At 34.6% G+C, this 22,949-nt stretch overlaps 1 protein-coding gene across 2 annotated transcripts in view; it reads left to right on the top strand.

Moving 5' to 3' along the window:
• Window positions 1-22,949, top strand: part of Vps16A (vacuolar protein sorting 16) — a 432,364-nt gene that overhangs the window by 225,584 nt on the left and 183,831 nt on the right. For both annotated transcript variants that reach the window (XM_090412822.1, XM_090412821.1), the window contains exon 12: window positions 19,436-19,567. In XM_090412822.1, coding sequence (XP_090268948.1) covers window positions 19,436-19,567 — 132 coding nt within the window. The remainder of the gene's footprint in view (window positions 1-19,435; window positions 19,568-22,949) is intronic.

Below are 22,949 nucleotides of genomic sequence, written 5' to 3'. Positions count from 1 at the left end.
TAATCTTGTAGATCTTAGAATTTTTGAATAGGTATCCCCACACTTTAACATACCTCAATAAAGGTCAAAACTGGTCTAGATAGTAGCCCCTCCCATAATGCATATCATTATGGGAGGAGCCACTATCCAGACCAGAAGTGTGCTTTGCATTATAGGATACTAAAGCAGTGATTTTCAACCTTTTTCATAACACGGCACACCTAGACTAATTATTAAAATTCTGTGGCATACTAAAAATATATTCTTTTAATTTTTTTGATGATCTGGCAACAAATAGGCATAATTTTGATTGATTTACATACACAAGAAGATGGAAGACCAGGCACTAATAAATAAATGCTCAAATTACGACATTATTTCTTTCAATTAATTTGTTTTCATAAATCTCGCAGCACACCTGAAGACCTCTCGTGGCACACCGGTTGAAAATCGCTGCACTAAGGCAATTGATATGAAGTCATCAGCTTCTATATACAAGTAGCTCAGTCATCAAATACTTCATATGCAAACTTTGCATACACTTAAGTAAAGGATTAAAACAGTACAATTGCTTAACAAATATATGGTATTTTTCTGTGTATAAGACGATACTTTTTTCTAAAATTTTTAGACCAATAATGGGGGTCGTCATATACGGGGGGGGGGGGGTAACGGGTTGAGAGAGACTCGGTTGCCGTGGCAAAACTGCCGGTACCTTATCTCCACCAACAGGCTTCTGCCAACCACTAGCCTTTGTTAACTCTGTTGATTGACGTCATTAATGGCCGATTCTGAATAAACCAATCAGAACTCTGCAATCATTCATATGCCTGCAACTCGTTGGTGGGGTTGCAGAATGCTATTTTGAGCACTAGCCCATAAAAATGTTCGAAAATAAAAAATATTGTCATATCCTTCAAAATTCAAGTTAAAGAATGTGTTTGAAAAAAAGAAAGAACGTTTGTGTATCAATTACACAAAACAACATGGAAATAAAGCTTCAGAGAGACAGTACAATTCATACAGTGGAGAAAACAGGAAGAACATCTACTCAAGATGCCAAAAAAGAAGAGGGCCTTAAGAGGAAAACCAGCAAAATGGCCAAACTTCGAGCAGAGGTTTAAGACTTGGATTCTGGAGCAGCGCCAGAGTGGGATATGTGTGTGTGTCAACCAAGCTTATTCAATCTGAGGCAAAAAGGTTTGCAAGAGAAATGAACATTGTTGATTTCACAGGAAAGACAAAATGGTGCTTCAACTTCATGAGGAGAGAAGGGTTGGCCATGAAAACACGAACCAAGATAGCCCAGAAATGTCACTAGCCTATGAGGATAAAATCCAACAGTTTTACTCCTATGTCATAAAACTTCGGAAAAAATATGCTTTTGAACCAAGTCAGATTGCTAACATGGATGAGCTGCTTCTCAATTTTGATGTGCCTTCCAACAGAACTGTTGATATGAAAGGGGTCAAAACAGTGGCAATCAAAACAAGTGGTCATGAAAAGACACACTATACTGCTGTCCTTTCATGCTGTACAGATGGTACCAAACTGCCTCCTATGCTCATTTTTAAGAGGAAAACGTATCCTAAAGAGAGCATACCGCCTGGCGTTCTTGTCCAAGTTCATGAGACTGGCTGGATGAATGAAGAGATCATGACTATATGTTTCACAAAGATTTGATCCAGATGACCTGGAGGGCTCTCAAAGAGGCCAGCTCTGCTCGTGTTTGATCAGTTCTGATCACATTTAACAGAAAAGACAAAAATGGTTGTAGCAGATTTGCAAACACATCCAGCAGTTATTCCTGGTGGACTTGCAGGTCAGCTACTAGATATTTATCAACAAGCCCTTCAAATCTCTGATGAAAGAAGAATGGAATAAATGGATGCAAAAAGCATCCATTTATTCCATTCCATTATTCCATATTTTGTCAGTATATAAATTAAAGAGTATTGGGAATAGTATACATCCTCGTCGTACACCTCTTTGTATCAAAAATTCTTTAGACATCTCTTTGTTAACTCAATTGCTGCTGTTTGTTCTCAGTATAGATTTGTTAACAGCCTTACATCTTTTCCATCCACTCCAATTTTATTGAGGCACCTCATCAGTTTCATATGGTTGATTTAATCCAAAGCTTTGGTGTAATCTACAAAGCATATATAAATGTCTCTATTTTTTAATAGATATCTTTCTACTGTTGTTCTTAGAGTGAAAATGCTATCTCTTGTTTCATTTTTTTCTTTGAATCTTAATTAATTTTCACCTATTTTTCAGTTCTATTTTCTTTTGTTTCTTTGCAGAATAATTTTTACCATTATTTTGCAACATGACTCAAGATGTTAATTGTGCTATATTCTGAGCATACTGTAGCATTATGCTTTTATTGGAATGGGTATGCATCTCTGGTCTTTTGGGAGATAACCATCGTCATCATCAAATTCCTGCCATGTACCCTCAAGGGGTGTACAGGATATGATAGTACAACATGAAAAAAATTACATCATTATTAATTTCCTATCTACAATTTTCCTCCAAATCAGTCTGTTACTTGTCAAGACTCCAACATTATCAGATCTTATATTTCTATCGTCTAAAGCACTTTGTACCGTATCAATCCACCTATATCTTGGTCTTCCTCTGGGTCGTTTTGCTGCCAACCTGGCAGAGAACACTTGTTTTGCTAATCTTTCCTCGCCCATTCTGTTTAAGTGACCATACCACCTGAGATTAGCTCTGCTAACACATTCCTGAATGCTGACAATGTCAAGTTCTTTCCTAATATCCTCGTTTTTAATATGATATTGCCATTGATGCCATCTGTTCACGCCTATAATCTTTCTCAGGACTCTCATATCTGTGGTCTCTAGTCTTTGGTCAAGTGTTTTACTTCTGACCCAGCTCTCAGATCCATAAGTTAAAACTGGTTTGAACACTGTCGTGTATACAGCTAATTTAGTGTTCCGACTAATTTCTCTCTTATTCCATATGAATTTATTCAATTAACTTCCCACCATACCAGCTTTGCTGATTCTGTTGTCTATTTCTATATTTAATTTACCATCTTCAGTAAAAATCGTGCCTAAATAGCTGAAATGTTTTACTTGTTCCACAGGTTCTCCATTCACAACACAGTTGACATTTTCAATGATTCTGCCTATTTTCATTGTCTTTGTCTTTTTATTGCTGACCTTCATACCATATCTATTACAACAGCTATTCAATTTAGTCAGAGAATCTTGCAGACTTGTAGCAGATTTATTTAAAAGTATAACATCATCCGCATAAAGGCAAAGAACTGACATTAACATCTCCAATTTTGATATCATGTTTAATACCACTTTCCTTCATAATGTGATCCATATAGATAATGAATCACAGAGGGGATAATGTACATCCTTGTCTCACACCATATTTAACATTAAACCACCTTCTTGTACTTCCTTCAATTCTAACTGCTGACTTACAACTCAAATAAAGACTAAGTATTGCTTGATATAATGCCCCATCGACACCATATCACTGCAGCGTATTGAATAGCTTCTCTCTTAGCACCTTGTCATATGCCTTTTGCAGGTGTACAAAACTTAAATAGAGATCTTTGTTATATTCCCATGCTTTCTCGACTATTTGTCTTAAAGTGAAGATCTGATCCTGACAGCCTCTATTTGGCCTGAATCCAGCTTGTTCTTCACCAAGCTTTTCTTCCACAATTCTTCTCAACAGTTTCTCAAGTATACTTGCATAGATCTTGCCAGGAACACTCAGTAGGGAAATACCTCTGTAATTCTCACATTCAGTTTTATTTCCCTTTTTATATATGGGTACTATGAGAGCTCTACTCCAATCATCGGGAATTCGTCCCTCTGTCCAGGCTTTCTGAACTATGCAGTGCAGCCACTGTAAGACTCTTATACCACCATACTTCAGCATTTCTGGTCGAATATCATCTACTCCTGCTGCCTTTCCATATTTCAAGCCTTTGATGGCTTTTTCTACTTCAAGTATGGATATGTATTCCAGACTGCATGTCTGGTCAGTGTTTTTTACCACTGTGCTGTCATCACTGCTTGTTTCATTTAGCAGTTTTTCAAAGTAATTACTCCATACTTCAAGGATATCTTTTTCTCCCGTTTTCATGTCACCTTTATCATCTCTAATTCCTTTTACAGCACTTTTTGCTCCATTCTTAAGCTTCTTCAACAACCTCCAGAATATTTTGCCACCTTCTTGATATTTATTTTCTATATTTTTGCCAAAGTCCTCCCATGAGTTTTGTTTAGCTAGTTTTACACAGTGTTTAGCTTTCTTACATTTGTCTCTATATTCTCTAAGAGCACAAGCTGACTTATTTGACAGGAACTTTTGATATGCTTTCTTCTTTTCCTTCACTGCCTCTTTAACTTCCTGTGTCCACCAGGGAGTTCTGATTTTTTTATCCATACAGACAACCTCACCACATGCCTTTCTGGCAGAATCAATCAATGTTTTCTTCAGAGTTTGCCACTGAATCTCCACGGTTTGATTCCTGTTCTCAAACTCTTTCATTTTTTCTTCAATAATTTTTGTGTATTTTAGTCTACGGTTCACATCTGAGAGCTGCTCAACTTTTATTCGCTTTAAAACTTTCTTATATGTTATTCTTTTCAATATGAAATTCAATTTAATCCTGCACAAGACTAAATAGTGATCACTTCCAATTTCAAATCCTCTGTACACTCTGGTGTCCTGCACCAGGGAGAAAACATCACTGTCAACAATAACATAGTCAATGAGACTTTTCTTATTCCTAGTCTCTTCTCTCCATGTGAATTTGTGCACATTTTTATGTTGGAACATGGCGTTAGTAATAACCAGTCCATGTGCTGAGCAGAAATCCAACAGATATTTGCCATTATTATTAGCTTTGCTCTTTTCTCCAAATTTTCCCAAAATATTTTTGTATGTCTCACAATCATTTCCTACTCTGCTATTTAGATCCCCAACAAGGACCAACTTTTCCTTTTTCATTGTGTCAGTTGCTTTTTCTAAAGCCTCAAAAAATTCCTCCACTTCTACCTTAGTAGAACCTTCTGTGGGACCATAGGCACAAATAAGTCTTATTGTCCATTTCCCCATTCTCATATTTGCCCACATTACTCTACTTGAGACTGACTGCCATTCAAGAAGATTAGCCTCGTATTTCGTGTTGAATACTATGGCTGCTCCTTCTTTTCCTTGATTGTCATTGCCTGAATATAACATTTTGTATTTATTGCTGAGAAAGATCTCACCAGTTTTGGTCTTTTTTGTTTCATCACCCCTATTATGTCGATCTGGTACTTATCTAATTCCTCAGCTAGCTCCATTTCTTTGCCATTCAGGCTTCTTACGTTGATAGTACCGATCTTTAACTCTGGTGATGTTGAGTTGGGGTTTGTTTTCGGATTTGTTCCAGTAGCTGACTTTTCGCTGTTCGCCCTGGTTCCCTGGCGAAAACAACAGTGGCCTTGTTTAACTGGGCGACGCCCCAGCCAGCATGAAGTTTTGTCATGTTGTACCATCATTTTTTATTTTGGTTTAACCAATAAGAATACAATTTGGTCGGCTAAATCCCAAATTGCCAGCCCATCCTCGTCCGTTCAGTATTAAAGTAGATACCCAACAGAGTGCATCACGAGAAGGTGAGGATTGGACATTAGGTCAGAAGCCCTGGTCTGTTCTCCGCATTCCTTTAAAGGCTATGTGGAGGTCTCCTCTCAGTTATACAGCTTTGACCCTTAAGCACCCTCTGAGATAACCTGTGTTGTAAATTTGGTTGCATACCATTGTCAAAGCATTTATCCCTATATCATTGAGAGCATTTAACATTTCTGCTGTGATTTCATTGTTTCCTGCTGTTTTCTTGTACTATGTTATACTAATTATACTTGTACTATGTTTTTAAATTTTTATTCGTTTATACAGAGACATCTGGATCTATTTCATAACTTTCATTTTTATATTTTTAATATTCATCTTTTATATACACTCATGAGCCCAAACATATATTACCACCCAGCCATTTTCTAGCTAGTCAGACTGCACAAGTATCTGGGAACAGATCTGGTGGCAGTATCCTGGTACGAAATTGTTCTCATGAAAATCACTGGGTCCTCTCATCCCACTGAACATGCCTGCACTGTTAATACATACTTGGGGATTGTTTTAGAACATGTACTGTGATAATGTGGCCATCTGGATCTGGACTCTTCTAAAAAAAAAATACAGTGTCCCATATCACAAGATTGTTTTGTGCAAACAGAATTCAAACCAGGGGTAATCGTACATAAAAGTTTTACACAACAAAAGCTTATTGACAATTTAATTACACATTAGATGTTTTTTTATAACTTCACAACTGTCAAATAATTGAGAAACCCAAATACAACTGATATATTCATTACTGTCTGCTTATTGGAACATTGCTAGTTGTTGCCACGTTCTGTGGCTCATGCGTGCTATATCCAAGGTCCAAGGCAGTTAAATTTTTAATGAAGGCAGACCAGACCACACTTGAAGTAAAATCAAGCCTTGATTTTTATTGCACTGTGTAGGAATCCCAAGCATTTGAGGTTATCTTATATATCCAATATATACCATGTTTGTCTGTTGCCCAGAGTCTGTTGTACTTGATGGCCAGTAGTGACTGTGTGGAATATTAAGCCTGATTTGTGCTCCTTTCTTTTTTTGATGTTTTTTACATACTCAGCCATGCAGGTCTCTCCCAACCTTTCCGTCTGGCCTACATAACAAATGCCACAAGAGCAATGAATCTTATAGATGCCTGGTTTTTTCATGGGGTGATGTGGCGATTTTGGTGGCTGTAAGAATCTTGATATTTTTTGTAAAGGTAGAAAAGCCACTTTGTCTGTGACATTTTTGATGTACGGCAGCATGATTGCATTCTTGAAATCTTGTTTAATTAAGGGAGTTGCAAGAGCTGTATTGAGAATTTTTTGATCATTTGCTCATTTTTAAGAGGAAAACGTATCCTAAAGAGAGCATACCGCCTGGCGTTCTTGTCCAATTTCATTAGAATGGCTGGATGAATATTGTATGCTCTGTCTCTCAAAAGTTTTAATTATGCCTATTTTTTTGCAATGGATGGTGGTGTGAAGTGGTATTTAAAAATCTTCCCACTGTGGTGAGTTTTCTGTATAAGGAGAAGGATAACCTTTTTATCCAACCACCCTCCATGCAAAAAACCACTCCTCATCCCCTTGCTCACTACTTCCATTCATTACTTCTAGGGATAGCCCCTTATCCTTCCTGTTGATCTACTATACGAAAGAACTAAGCTCCCCAGTGTCAACCCCATAAATACCTCTCAGCAGTTTAATTGTCTAAATCATATCACCTCTCCTTCTTCTGTTGAGCAAGCTCTGCAGTTATCATAGCTAACATTGTACAGTCATGATATCATTTTTGTTATCTGCCTTTGCATCCTTTGCAAGGTTAATTTACCCCTTCAAATCCTGTGACAAAATACAAGTACATGTGTGGTCTGATCAGGGGTTTATACAATGGAACCACAACTCTTCTATCTCTGCTGGTCAGCATTCTTTTCAGTATTGCAGTAATCCTATGGGTTGCTTTCACTGCCTTTGTGATATGTCCCCTAAACTTCATATTTTTATCAATCATCACTCCCAAGGTCACTTGCCTCAACTTCCTCTAGTACAGTTCCTGCAACAGAGTATGCACCTTCCCATCAATGGGAAAGCTGCATTCTCCCAGATTTCAGTACCTTATATTATTAAATGTAAAGTACTGTTAAATCCATTCTTTTTGCCCATCTTTCCAGCTATTATTCAAATCCTCCTGAAAGAAAGAAAGAAAGCCAATCCAATTTACCAATGTGATATCCAGATCCATATGCTGTAACTTAACTTAATTATTGGCTTATCATGTGGCATCTGCCAAATCCCTTTGTAAAACTGAAAAAAAAATGGCAGTATATGCCTTTCTCCTCATCCACAGCCTTTATCATAAAAGGCAATTAGTTTACTAAATTAATTACTAAAACGAGTGCCCCCTTAACAAATCCTTGCTGACCCTTACAGATAACATTATCCTCATCTGCCCAATGCTGTATACGATCTCTCACTAATTTCTCCAAAATTTTAACAACTACAGAAGAAATACAAACTGGCTTATATTTTCTACCACTTCCCTTATGCAGTGGGTAAATCTTACTTTCATTTCCCCTCCTTGGACATCTTACCCATAGACAGACTCTTACCAAAAAGCCAAATCAATAGAGCTGTTAGTTACCTAGCATATTCTCTTAAAACTCGTGAAATCCCATCCAATCCAACTGGCTTATTGAGAGAGAACTAAGTATTTATAACAGATTCTCCTCTATCACTTCCAAACCTTGATCCATCCTTATCCTGCTAGTAATAAAATCCTTTTTTACAAGATCATTAAAAAAACTCCACTATATCATCTACATTAGTCATTCTACTCCCATTGTTGGCTAATGTCATTCTTCCACAATTGTTTCTCCTCCTACTGGCCATATGACAAAAGAATTCTTTTAGATTTTCCTTGGATCTCAGGACTGATCTCTTCTCATATTCAAGTTTTGTTTTTCTTACCATACTAGTCGCTGAGTTTTATATCCTACATATATCTGTTCTCCACTCCTCTTCTTATATCTCTTTTATAACCTTTTTTACTACTGCAGTTCCCATTTGATATTGTTTGCCATCTGCTTTACATCCAATTGTGTTTTCTTTTCCCTTAAAGTATACAACTTGTTGCTAATAAATATTTCTTCACAAGCTTCCATGCACTGAGCAAGCCTGGTTGGCCAAGTGGTTAGTATATCCACTGTCCAGCCAAGAGGCTGTGCGTTAGAAACCTGCCAAAGGCATGGATGTTTGTGATTGTCCTACTAACCGACCATATGTACTGCTATAAACCTGTGTCCTGGCACAGTATGACATTTGATGTCTTTGCACCATAAAAAATCAAATAAAATTCCATGCATTGATGATATCTTGCCCATCCATTTTTTCCATCGATGGTAGGAACTGCCCCAGCTGATTTCTAAGATTATTATAATCATCTGCCTTATAATTCCACATTAATTTCTATCTCCTTGATTCTCCAGCATGTCTATTCCACCTCCAAGTCAAAACCACATTGTCACTCACCAAACAAGGACAAGGAGGCTATCTCAGTTACATTCAGATCCTATGACCAAATCCCAAACTCTTGTTTCTTTTACTATATGTTGCCTGAGGCATTTGTCTCTCAAGAATTCCAGAAATTCCATTCTCTTACTACTATATGCTGTTTCCTCTTCCCAATTTATAATGCTTTATTTAAAATCTCCCATAATTATCATTCATTTTGCACTTGCCAAACTTAACTGTCTAAATATTTCCTCCTTTTCAAACTCTATATTCCCTGTCCTGCCTACACCTCATACCACATACTCTCAAAACCATTAGTGCTATTTTCCTCCACCTCCTTCACTCTGAGAGGACACAACTCATCACTTATTATAAGCAATACTCCTCCACCACCTTTGCCCTTTCTATCCTGCCAAACTACGCTATGCCATTCTATTTCCGTCAGTATATTATCTTCCATCAACCAGCTTTCACTGATTCCACTAATCTTTGGACCATCTGACACTCTCAGTTCTACTAATCCATTTCCTTTATTCCTGATACTTCTGACATTTGTATAAAGACATATCAGTGAATTGTTAGTATTTCTATACTTATTATTATTATTATTCTCTCCACACTCCATTTGGTTCTGCATAACACTATATGTTTTCCCATCTCCTGAGTGTCAATCCTACAAGAGGCCATCCCTGCTTTCATCCACCCTGAGAAATCTAGTCTTCCTACACTAATATTCTTACTTGTCCCAAGAACACATTCTATATGCCAAAGTCCTTCCTCGTGCAAATGCAGTTTATCCCTCACATACAACTCTCTTCTCTCCTCAGAATACCCTCCCAACATCTGCATAATCCATTCCTTTCTTTTGGCACATTCCTCTATCATGCCATTCATAACTGGCGCTCTTCTTTTTCATTTTTTCATATCTTGGTAACACACTATCTTCCCTCTCACACACTTCTACCATGCAGTCTTAAGTATAAAACTCCAATCTCTTGCTATCTGATTCATGCTATCCCTCATTTGATTTGTCCCCACCATCACAACCACTTTGTCTCTTTCACCTCACTTAATTGCAGTAGTCCCACTACCTTTCTTCCAGGCAGATTCTGCTCTAACAGTCTGTTTTGCACTCCATGAATCACAAATCCACTAATTGAAGCTCTTACATCACATCTCTCACTGCTCCATTCATTTCTTTCCCACCTACATTCCTAACTATGCCCGCTTTTAATCCTCATTTACCTGCAATTGTGTCATCTTTGCATCCCTTCATTCACTCTCTTGCTTTCTTCTTCTCTATCCCTCTTGTCTCCTAGTACTCCTGCTTCCTCCATCTGTCTTTCCCATAATTCTCTCTTCCTCCTCTTGTTTATTTAACATCAGTGAGCTTTTCCAGCTTCTTATCTCTTCTCTTCTTTCATGCTTCTGAACTCATTTTTCATATGTTCCACTTCTTATTCTCTCAGTATCTCTATCTTCCTTTCCAAGTGACATACTCTCATTCAACATATACCTGCCTAATCATTACTATCCTCTAAATATAGTACTTTAATTTCTCCACATCACACTTATCTGCCACACCCTCAATCATGCTACTTGTCTTTCTCTCTCTCTGTTTGCATTCACTCATTTCCGACACTCTTCTGTTACAGTCACTTGATTCAGTGGCATCGCTGGCCTGAGCAAATTTTTGAGTGTGGGAAAGATTTTTTTTTTTCTACCCTTCGGTCGAAATTTTATATGTATATATAAAAATTATATATATATATATATAAATAGTGAATAAATAAATAAAATGTTTTTGTTTATTATATAATGAGTACATAATTTTAACACAGTTTACAAATATTACATAAATCACATTAAATATGACAAAACGAATATGAAAAAATCTAAATTATGAATTAACAGTTTTAATTATTTTAAAAAGAGAAACCTTTCTAGCCTTAATTTTGGCAAAAGCCTTTACTATTTCTTCTAGATCTAATGTCTCGGCTATATCACTTTCAATAGATAAAGGCCATCTAATCTCTCTTGGGACATTGTGGACCTCAAATAATTTTTAATGTCTTAATTTAGAAACACTGCACTTGCAACTGTAGTTGGGATTGTTAAAAGAATTCATAGTGATGTGTACACATTAAGAAAAAGACTTATGCAGTTATTTGCACAAATATAATTTAATACTTCTTTGGGAGAATAATTATTTGATATCTTTAATTCATCTAATAAATCTATTGCTGAAATATCTTTTTGATCTCAAAGCAAGCTTTTTTTACTGTATTATCATTATCAAATTTTAAATTACCAATGTTAAAGAGAAACCCAAAAATTGATTCATATTTATTTAGCTGTTCAAATCTCTCAGTAATTGATGTTATTGCTGAATCAAGAATTACATTTTAAAATAATTAATTTGAAACTGTTGCTCAAAATTAGTAATTGATTCTTCAGGACATTCATAATCGAATTGAGTTTTTACATGTCGAGTTCGTGTGCTGTCGTTAGTTGGGAAATTAGCATTCAACCCAATATTTAGAGCAAAGTTATGGGCTTGGTGCTTAACTTTCAAAAAATTATTTTCGCTTCTGTATGACTTCAAGGATTTTTTCGTGACATCTAAGGATTTCAAGGCTTCCATAATATTGCAAGAGATATTTTGTAATTGTTTGCCAGATGCATTGACTTCGCTTAGAATGTCATATCAAACAAATGTGCCAAATATATAAACTTGAAAGAATTAATTTTTGTTGCTAACGAACAAGCTTCCAATTTTGTTTTAATGCCTTGTTGCCCAATTCAGCTGTCATCTTCTGTGATGAAAATTAAAGATTCATGTATTTCTTTTACTTGATTTCGTATTGCTTTTAGCTTCAACACGACTTTCCCATCTCGTCGCATAAAGGTTTTAAAGTAAAATTTTGGATGTGGTTTTAGAAGAACTTCCCATCGATGACTTGATGAACAAAAGAAATTATAGATTGACTGAATAATGTCAAAAAATAAAAACGTATCTACATTACAGCTTGCTGCATCGCTCAATACCAAGTTCAGGGAATGCATACAACACGGAACAAAAATGCTCTAGGATTTTTGTTCCTTAAAAGTGCTTGTACCCCTATATTTGACCCATTGTCATATCCCTGACCACGGATATTTTGAATATTTAAGTTTTTTTCTTCTAATAATTTTAAAATTACTTCAGCCATACCTCTTCCTGTTGTATTATTAATTTTAATAAAATCTAGAAAGCTTTCCTCTATTTGTATAATATCTTGGGTTTCTTCATTTTTTTCTTTTATAGCGACATATCTTACAATTAAGGACATTTGTTCCTGCCGCGAAATGTCAGCGGTGCAATCAACAATTACTGAAAAATACTTAGCATTCATTATTTTAGATACAATTTTTTTTTTATTTCATTACTCAATATATTAATTTCTCAATATATTAATATATACATTTCCCTAAATAATGAATGTGAATTTCATTGTTTTTTATGCGTTCTACATGTTTTTGTAATACTCTGTCAAATTTGGCGAATAATTCAATCAGTTTTAAAACTTTTCCATTATTATTCGTATATAGAATATCCAAACTTCCTCTGAACGCTATGTTTTCTTTTGCAAGAAATTTAATAATCGATATTATGCATTTTGAAAATGCATCCAGTGTTCTTGTTCTTTTTTGAGTAATTTTATCTGATGTTGATCAGTTGTAGTTTCATTTTTTAAACGCTTTTCCAAATCAATCCATTTTTCAAAATTATTAAAATGTTCTTGAGATTTTTCATGGTGCTGAAGAACTTGGGACATATGTTTCCAATCGTTATTTCCTTCCAAAATTAAGTTCATAGTTCGAATATGAGAAAATAATTTGCAGCAGAAACAAAATGCTACATTTTTTTGAACTTGAGTAAATTAACCAAGATCTTTTAATGGTTTTTCTGTTACTCAAAATCCTATTATAATGCAATACATGAAAACCGCGTGGTAAAAAAGTCTCTTTTGATTCAGCAGGAGGACCTCGTTTTACTAATATATCAATAATTGAATTGGACAAGTACCTTCATAAATACAAAGTAACAAAATTCATTCAGCAAGCTAACAATATAATACACATTAATACAGAGATAGCGAACTGGCATGTAAGAAAATTTTGCAGATATGTGAACGATTTATAATAATAATAATTATTATTATTATAAAAACCTTCATGGAGTCAAAGACTCATCATGGGAGGTCCACTATTATACACATAGCTTATCACACTGCACCTTAAATATATTTACTGTCTCTGCGCTCACCACACTCGGGCAATGCATTCCATCATTCACCACTCTCCATGCAAAAAACCTGCTTCTGACTCCCTTTGTTGCTCACACAAATTCCAAATCTCCTTATATTGCTTGTTGCTTTCTTTACTTGCTCTTCCTTTTCTCTTTTCCTTTTGAGGAAAGCAGCTCCCGATAACTTTTTCTCTTTCAAATTACTGATCTAAATGACAATAAATTTTATATTGATAAATTATTCTTTTTCTATTATTTATTAATTTTGAATTAATTTATTATTTTTAAGAGTTTTAAAACAATAAAATGTTATTTAAAAAATCGATTTAAAACAGTTGCCTTTTACGGATTCTTACTATAAATAATTAATTTATACAAAAATTTGATAATTAAAGGTAAACTATAATTATTGAGGGCAATGTAAGATGTAAAGTATGCTGCCACGAGCGATTTTGGCATTTTAGCAAAATGCACTTCTGATTAATGTTTATAATTTGTAAACTATTATCTTTAAAATTTTATTTGTCTATCAAAAATCAAAAATAAGTACACAATTTAAAACAAAGTCAAAAATTGTCCAAATTCATTTAAACACAGAATACACAATACACTCAATATGTTTCCCATTCAAAATTGAAATGACACTGAAAAAAATGTCAGTGCATATCAACCTGTTTCGTCTATCCAAATTTGAAGCACAATTTAAGAAAACGAACAGCGTAATATACACCTATGTTTCAGACTAAATATTTGGATAGATCAGTGTTTCTGAAGTACCCCTTCTTTAATTTTCATTATTACCAAGTACCTTATCAAAATACCCTTTTCAAAATAATAATAATAAAGAAATAAAAATATATTTCATTGTAAATGTCTGTTTTATTTGAATTTAGATGTACATTTAAACAAAAAAAAAGATTTATTTTTAATAGAACAAAATTTATAAAGATACTATACATTTTTACTTAATATAAATAATTTATCATCAATGAGAGGAGTGAAATTGCTTATTTCTATATCTGCTATATTGCTCTCTTTTGTGCATTTTATAAATCCAGTCTTTAACCAATGATCCACACTTAAGAATTTGAAAGCTAAAAAATTTACCATATTTACTAGATTATAACTCGCACTTTTTTCCCAAAATTAAAGCTAAAAAATCGTGGTGCGAGATATATGCGGGGATTTTCGGAAACTAAAGTTTTAAGAAAAAAAAACAACTGAAAATGGGTATGACTTACCAAGAAGCTTCTATTCTCCATCACTTCTTATGTCCTCGAGCGGTTTTCTTGTGTGCAACATCAAAATTATCTACCCAAATGTGTAACATCAAAATTATATACTCAAATAGAGACATCTTCTTTCCCATTATATCAAGCAAAAATTACCAGTAATTTAGGACTTGAGATAGGTAATGAACAATCCTTGACAAATTACTAATGAGAAGTGAAAGATGTGCACGATTGTAGGCCAGTAGAGAAAAAGCAGCTATTAAGAAGTGCATACGATTGGTGTAGTATTAACAAAAGATTGTGCGACCCAAACAAAAAGCAACAATTGAATGGAAATGATAATTCTCTTAAACCGATTTCCATAATATCTGAAATACATTCACTATATATTTCTTAGTTTTAACACGTTCATGACAGGGTAGTGTCAAGCAAAACCTTATGTTGCACCAGCAACATGAGGTTTTGCTTGGGTCTATATAGCAGTTTCTTTTGGAGGGGAGATGTAATTCATTAGTTAGTGTTTATATTCGCAGTTGTCTGTAATTACACTATTTGTTGAGAAATATATTACACAGTCTGCAGATGTCTGTGAACCTTATTCAGTGACATGATAAAACTAATGGTTTTTCATGTTTTTGCAGTATAGTTGCTGTTGTGGAGGGCGTATTGTTTACTGCAGGGGAGCGAGGAGAATTGATGCATAATATAATTTAATATATATATATATATATATATAGATTATAAAAGTTTATGGAATTCACATTGTATGATACTTTATGGGTTGTTTCCTTCAGTATTTAATAAGTGGGTTCTAAAATGTTAATTTTAGTATGTATGACTATAATTTTTTTATTAATAAAATATAATAAGTATATATTTAACTGTCAGTGGGAAATGGTGCCTTTTTTTATTTGGTAAACCAAATGCTGTATTTTTGTAAAATATCTTGTTGCCATAATACGGCTGAACGAGTGTCCTTATTAACACTCGGGAGCTCGCAGGGATAATTTTGCAGTGTACGACATGGTATATCTGAGAGGTACGTTCATTACTAGTATGTGCTATAATGAAAAAACTCTGCAAATATAATACATGATGGTACAAATTAAGTGAATATTGAATCCAACATTATTTCATAGCCGAATATAGTAACTACAAGAGTTTGGTGCCAAATATATAGAAACTAAAAGTTTCAGCGGATGTAAGCATAAGTATTGCCTTATGCACAACTCATAGTAAAGGTTGAGCAAGCCGCAGATCACCTTCCTTAGTATTTTCCATAAATGTAAAGCACATCTTCTAGAGCAGTGCTTCCCAAACATATGGATATAAAGTCCCCACCCCCTTTGGAAAAATTAAAATATTTTACAGCCCCCCCCATTGAAAAAAAAATCGTAATACAGACATATATTATTATAATATTTATTGTATTTATATTTAATACAGTTTATATTCAAGATTTTGTATTTGTAAGCTTTTTTGTGCTTCTTATCAATACCTTTGAAATGAAACGTATATGAATAAGCATATATTTACCAATATTCATTAAGCGCCGAAATACGCAGGAAGCAAAATTTGTGAACGAACACCAATGTGTGATTTTTTACATTAAAATATAAAAAAATAACATAAAAGAAATAATAAATAATAAAAATTAAATGCGTTTCTTTTAAGATTAAAAAAAAAAGAGAACTACTTAGTCTTAAAATATTTTAAATTTGTTTTCATTGTTTCACGGCTCCCTCAACAAAACTTGCGGCCCCCAGTTTGGGAAGCACTGTTTTAGAGGACATGTATGATAAATAAGCCTTTGGCTCTCTATTTTATGCTGGTTTATTTATTTTCCGTTACAATCCAGAAATTATTGAAACAAAGAAATATAAAGAATAAAAATTTTTGCTACAAAATAACGTAAACATCGATAATGAAAGAAAATAAAACTAAACAAATGCATTTAGCATTAATTAATCAGAATCTTCAATAGTTGGATTTACAAAACTGTCATAACAGTCATCGCAAACAATATTGCTATGCTAAAAGCATAATACTTTTTACAATGCTTGCAAAAATATTTTGATAAGCGACTCGAGGGAGCCGTATCTATGTCTTCATTAGAATTTCCTTCAAATTGTGTTCTGAAATTGATGAAGTTTCAGGTGTAAAGGCCTATTCACACCTGTAAAGATTTCTGAACACCTTTTTATTTGTTCTAACACTAACTGCATTATGAGATTTCTAATAAATATTCTGCGCTGTATTTTCGCAATGTTGTTCAGCATATGAATAATCTAAGCATTTATATTTATGAGCTATACTGACATTGGCGCTCACGGTGATTTATTATCAAATATCACGAATCTTTACAAAAAAACGTGTTCAACCAAACTGATAGCAAAAAAAAAAAAAGAAAAAAGTGCGGAATATCACTCGTAACATACGCACGCACAGCTAGTCATGACCTTCAACCTATACAATAAAATATCTATGTCAATTAGCAAGTATCTATGAGATCTGCCAGGACCTCTGCAGAGTCAAATATCACAAATCTTTGCATAACACTTGTTAAACCAAACTGACAGCAACAAAAGTGCAAAATAGCACTCATGATATACTCGCACGCAGCTACTCATGACCTCCAACCTATACAATAGATAGGTTAAAGAATATTCATGTTAACAATTAGCATGTATCTGTCAGATCAGATGCGAGTGCCACCTGATTGTTAGGCAGCGCCATGAGGCAGGCTCCCTCTATACTACACCCTGTCGATGGTACTGGTCCCAGGGATTATCAAGATAAAAATAATCATTTGGAGCTTATATAATTAGAATAAAATATAATTATCTTTATAAATATGTATATATAAATTTAATATATTTTTTAAAATTTTTTCTGCCTCCAGTATAATTGTAACATAAACTCTAAGTTTTCTGCCCTTTTACTTTTCCTCCTGCAGCATTCGCCCATTCCGCCCCTGCCTCGTGCTGGGCCTGTTCAGTGGTGATATCAATCTTGCCAAGCTCTTCCCATTTCCTGCATTTTATGCAGACTAGCACTCTCTGGTCTCTTACCTGCCACATTTCTAATTGCTAGGATGCAAACATGTCACAGAAACTTGTAATATGCAGTGCAAAATGTAACACTTGAATGGTGGAGCTATTGGCAAACAGACTTATGGCATCTACCATTATCATAACACAGTACAAGGCACTGACAAGATATAATAAAAGTAGACTAAAGAACAAACACCTCAAAATGTAAATATCCACAGCCATATGATAAGTTTAGTTTAATCCTTGATCCAAATGTGAGCAAACAAAGTTTGTGCCTGAAAGTATCTTCAGGACTGAGCTAAGGTGGTGCAACACCAAGACAACTCATGGCAAAGGTGGAGAAAGCTATCATCACTCCTATCTCAGTATCTCCCATAATGCAAAGCACATCTCCTCTCGTTGCTTCTGCCTTGGTGTCTCCACTACTGGACCTGGCTCCCACTGACGAGACCTCAATAAAGGTCGAAACCAGTATGGGTAGTGGCCCTTGCCTTATTGCATAGCATTACACATATCTGCAAGATGTGCTTTGCATTATGGGAGATACTGAGATAGGAGTGATGATAGCTTTCTCCACCTTTGCCACGAGTTGCCTTGGTGTTGCACCACCTTAGCTCAGTCCTGAAAATACTTCCAGGTGCAAACTTTGTTTGCTCACACTTGGATAAAGGATTAAACTAAACTTATTATAGTCTAACCAAGTGAAAAATAAACTCTCAATATCCACAGCCAGTTACGATCTGCAGACAAAGCTCCTTATAAATTTAGAACAAATACTCTAATAATACATATTGAAACATCTCTTTTTTCTGATACTACATTAATTCTTCTGGCACAACAATCATTCTCTGGTGGACTATGTTATAGAATACCAAGGCAATTGTCGTGAAGTCAATAGCTTCTATATATCTCTATATACCTCTACAATCGAAATCCATCGATAGTAGAGGTATGTAAGTTTCTGTTCACTTAAAACCTTGATATTCCAGGTCTACCTACCCACTGATGAGACCTCAAAAAAGGTTGAAACCGGTCTGGGTAGTGACCTCTTCTCATAATGTAAAACAGTATTTATACATCTCTTAGGAGCTGGGTTTTACATTATGAGAGAATATTAAAGTTAGTGACGGATCTTGCTCCATCTTTGCATGGGAGTTGCCCTGGTGATCATTTACACTTGGTTCCGCCGATAGTTTTTTCGGCATTGAAACTCTTTGGATGTCGATGGATTTCAACCCAAGTTTCGTACCTGGCTATAAAATAAAACAGGATTTAACATCTCCCTCTTAATTAACAAATTCGCTGGTAAAATAGCCTTTTGGCTTATTATCTTTGTAATTATACTGGATTTGTTTCAGAGTATAACATCATTATTAAGTGAAGAGCTGAGATTAACATCTACTACTCTAGCTGCCCTCCCACATTTCAGGTTTTTGATGGCTTTTTCTACCGAACATTAACATAATCCTGATTGCATTTTTTTAATGTTTTTTTAAGAGAGTGCTGTCAGTTCCTGTTTCATTTTGTAATCTTTCAAAGTAATTATTCCAAACATTTACATTTTATAGTTGTAAATTTATTCACTTTATATTCTTTACCATTTTAATTTACAGTTTACGAATTTATGTAGATAGAATTTATGATTGGTAAACAATATATTCTCTCTAACTAGTAACATTTTTCTTCATCCACTGAAATACATTTGTTTTTTAGCGTAAAAGTCACAAAGCAGCTGAATATGTACGAATGATTCAGGATAAGGACCAATTGGAACTAGCTATAACTCAATGTATAAAAGCAGCAGGTCATGAATTTTTGTCTTCCACTCAAAAAATGCTCTTAAGAGTAAGTATGTTTAACCTGCAGAAAGTTTGGATTGGAAAATATGCCACAAACAATTATCTATAGTTACTTTTGTTCTTTATTCAAAATTTTCATTTTATTTTACTGTTAACAGTTTAATGAAATGTGAAATAACCATAGCAACATGGCATTACATTGGTGTGTATTTGCTGATATGGTTGTTAAATGGATAGTTTCCCTGCTTTCACACCTCCGTGCCTGCAGACATGGATATTTGTGAATATCTTTAGATGGAATTGAATTTCATCAGATGCTCTGATAAGCAGGATTGTGTGGGACCACCATCTTGCTTATAAGAGCCCTGAAGTTGTTTGAAAACATTTCATGTATGGCCTCTAGAACATGGTTTCTGGAGTAGTATCTAATCCTTAGTCAGTGGTGTAGCTAGAGCTTTTGCCGCCTGGGGCGGTCCCTGAGTTTGTTTCCCCTCTCAGTACACACCAAAAATATTACAAAATGTCAAAACAACATATAGGGAAATAAATTAAAACACTGTTTTTTTTTTGAAGTAAAACTTTAATTTCAACATTCTAAAATGTTATTTTTCTTGCCTTTCTGTTAGGAAAATTGTCGATAACATTGGCGAAGTCTATTTCATAGTAATGTAGGTAATTCTTAATCACTTTTAATTTAGAAAAACTCCTCTCACAACTAGCAGTACAGCAGTTGTGAGGAAAATTTGCAGTAGTATTACAATATTTGGAAATGAGTTCTCAAGACTGTATTTTAAAATTAACTGCAAAAGTTCAAAAAGGTTCAAAGTGCCCCCCCCCCCTCCTACCTATGCCTCTGTCCTCAGTCCATCCATAAAACCGATGTTTGATAGTTTACAACCTTTCATAGGTGGGATTTACATAAAAAATAAAAATAAAGTTCACTTAAAAATCTGGTAGTTTAATAAGTGTTGAATTTTATAAATTACATAATTATTATTACATGATACCTCTATAGTGTCATTAGTATTGTCTATATGTGGGATGAAAAACCAAGTTTCTTGGAAAAAAGCCTCTACTACCTTCACATGAGATTGGATAACTCACTGTAGTTGATAAAACCAAAAAATTTCTCTTATCATGATGGGAATCTAACTTAGCTCTCTTCCATTTGCAAGGCACAGTGTCCCACAATTCTTCCAATTGTGCTGCAGATGTGCTTACAGTATATGATGGTGCTATTTGTAATGTTAACTTTAGATCACAGTCTAGAATTTTGAATCTTTCTGCATGCAATGCCTTGATATTCTAAGTTATTTCATTCTGTCTTCTAAGTTTACATTACTGAGATGCTTTAGTACCTCAGCCATCGTAAGAAAGTCTTTCAGATTGGAAATCATTTAATAGTGTTGTTTTTCATTATGTTGTTGTAACTTTGTTGGGTTTTTCTGGTAGTGGCTAATGGATTTTAGGTGGGCTTTTTAATATTTGATTGAAGAGTTTTGTTAAAATCACTATGTTCAAAAGTTATGGTCAGTAAACTTAATTCTTCTTGCACTGTATCCTTGGAAGATGTGATCACCATGGCTCTGTTAGCAAGTACACTTAATTATACTGTATTTTTATAAAGGATGATGGTGTGATATACTATGTGTCTCATTCATGTTGAGTGGCATTCTGAAAGTAATTCTTGCACACTCACAATGCTTGGAATGTGAGTAGACTTGTATCTTATCCAGTCTTGTCTTGTTTTTATGAAAGGCTTTACAGCAAGTTGCCATCTTATGGTTTGCTTCCATCCTTTTGTAATTTGGTTGTCAGCGTTTCTTGGGTTGTTCTCTGCATGTAATATTAGAAGGTATTCCCTCTTTGAACGACCATGTTATATCACCTGCCCTCTTCCTCATACAAATAAATGATCTTCTTTCACTGATTTCAAACTCTATCCATAATTATGACAATGATAGCAATCTTCATTCTTCTTCCACATGACAAACATTGATCTCTGTACATTCTTCAGTGTTGTGAAGACAACTTAATCACCTTCAATGCTTCCAAAACACAATTGTCTTTTTTTTTTTTTTTTTCACAAAACAAAAAAAAAATAATTTGTCATGTTGTACCATCATTTTTTATTTTTTATTTTATGTCAACTGTGTTGTGAATGGAGAACCTGTGGAACAAGTAAAACATTTCAGTTACTTAGGCACGATTTTTACTGAAGATGGTAAATTAAATATAGAAATAGACAACAGAATCAGCAAAGCTGGTATGGTGGGAAGTCAATTGAATAAATTCATATGGAATAAGAGAGAAATTAGTCGGAACACTAAATTAGCTGTATACATGACAGTGTTCAAACCAGTTTTAACGTATGGATCTGAGAGCTGGGTCAGAAGTAAAACACTTGACCAAAGACTAGAGACCACAGATATGAGAGTCCTGAGAAAGATTAGAGGCGTGAACAGATGGCATCAATGGCAATGTCATATTAAAAATGAGGATATTAGGAAAGAACTTGACATTGTCAGCATCCAGGAATGCGTTAGCAGAGCTAATCTCAGGTGGTATGGTCACTTAAATAGAATGGGAGAGGAAAGATTAGCAAAACAAGTGTTCTCTGCCAGGTTGGCAGGAAAACGACCCAGAGGAAGACCAAGATATAGGTGGATTGATACGGTACAAAATGCGTTAGACGATAGAAATATAAGATCTGATAATGTTGAAGTCTTGACAAGTAGCAGACTGATTTGGAGGAAAATTGTAGATAGGAAGTTAGTAATGATGTAATTTTTTCATGTAGTACTGTCATATCCTGTACACCCCTTGAGGGTACATGGCAGGAATTTGATGATGATGATGATGACAAAAAAAAAAAACCTTAATTCTTCTCCTTTTTATGTTTTGTAAGAAAAAGAAAAAAGCATACCATGAGATGGCAATTTGCTGAAAAGCTGCTGCCTTAGTATAGAAAGTTTTTCTGTGTATATCTAGTATTGAAAAGACTTCCATGCTACATACTAGCAAATGTCTCAGAAATGCAAGTGCAACTGCACGGTTTTTCTCTAAACCTTCCGTGGCATGTGTCTAGAGGTGGACATTGTAGGTGAGAAGATTTACTGTGGATCTTGATTGACAAAATTCATTCTGATGGTTACTGATTAGCTGGCAGTTCTATGTAATTAAGAAGTTGACTGTTAATTATCTTCTCTACTTTAGAGAGCACCAAGGCGAGAGCAATAAATCAATAATTTGATGGTGCACCATTTCTGTCCAATGTGTTTTTTATCAATACATTTGAAATGAAACTTATATGAATAAGCATATATTTACTAATATTCATTAAGTGTCAAAATACACAGGAAGCAAAATTTGCAAACCAACACCAATGTGTGAATTTTCCATTAAAATATAAAAAATAACAAAAAAAG

Source organism: Typopeltis vanoorti, chromosome 23 (assembly GCF_054136105.1).
Source record: "Typopeltis vanoorti isolate ZY-2024b chromosome 23, IOZ_Tvanoo_1.0, whole genome shotgun sequence".
In the NCBI taxonomy this organism is placed as follows: Eukaryota; Metazoa; Arthropoda; class Arachnida; order Uropygi; family Thelyphonidae; genus Typopeltis; species Typopeltis vanoorti.
This window is presented reverse-complemented; position numbering and strand designations above follow the sequence as displayed.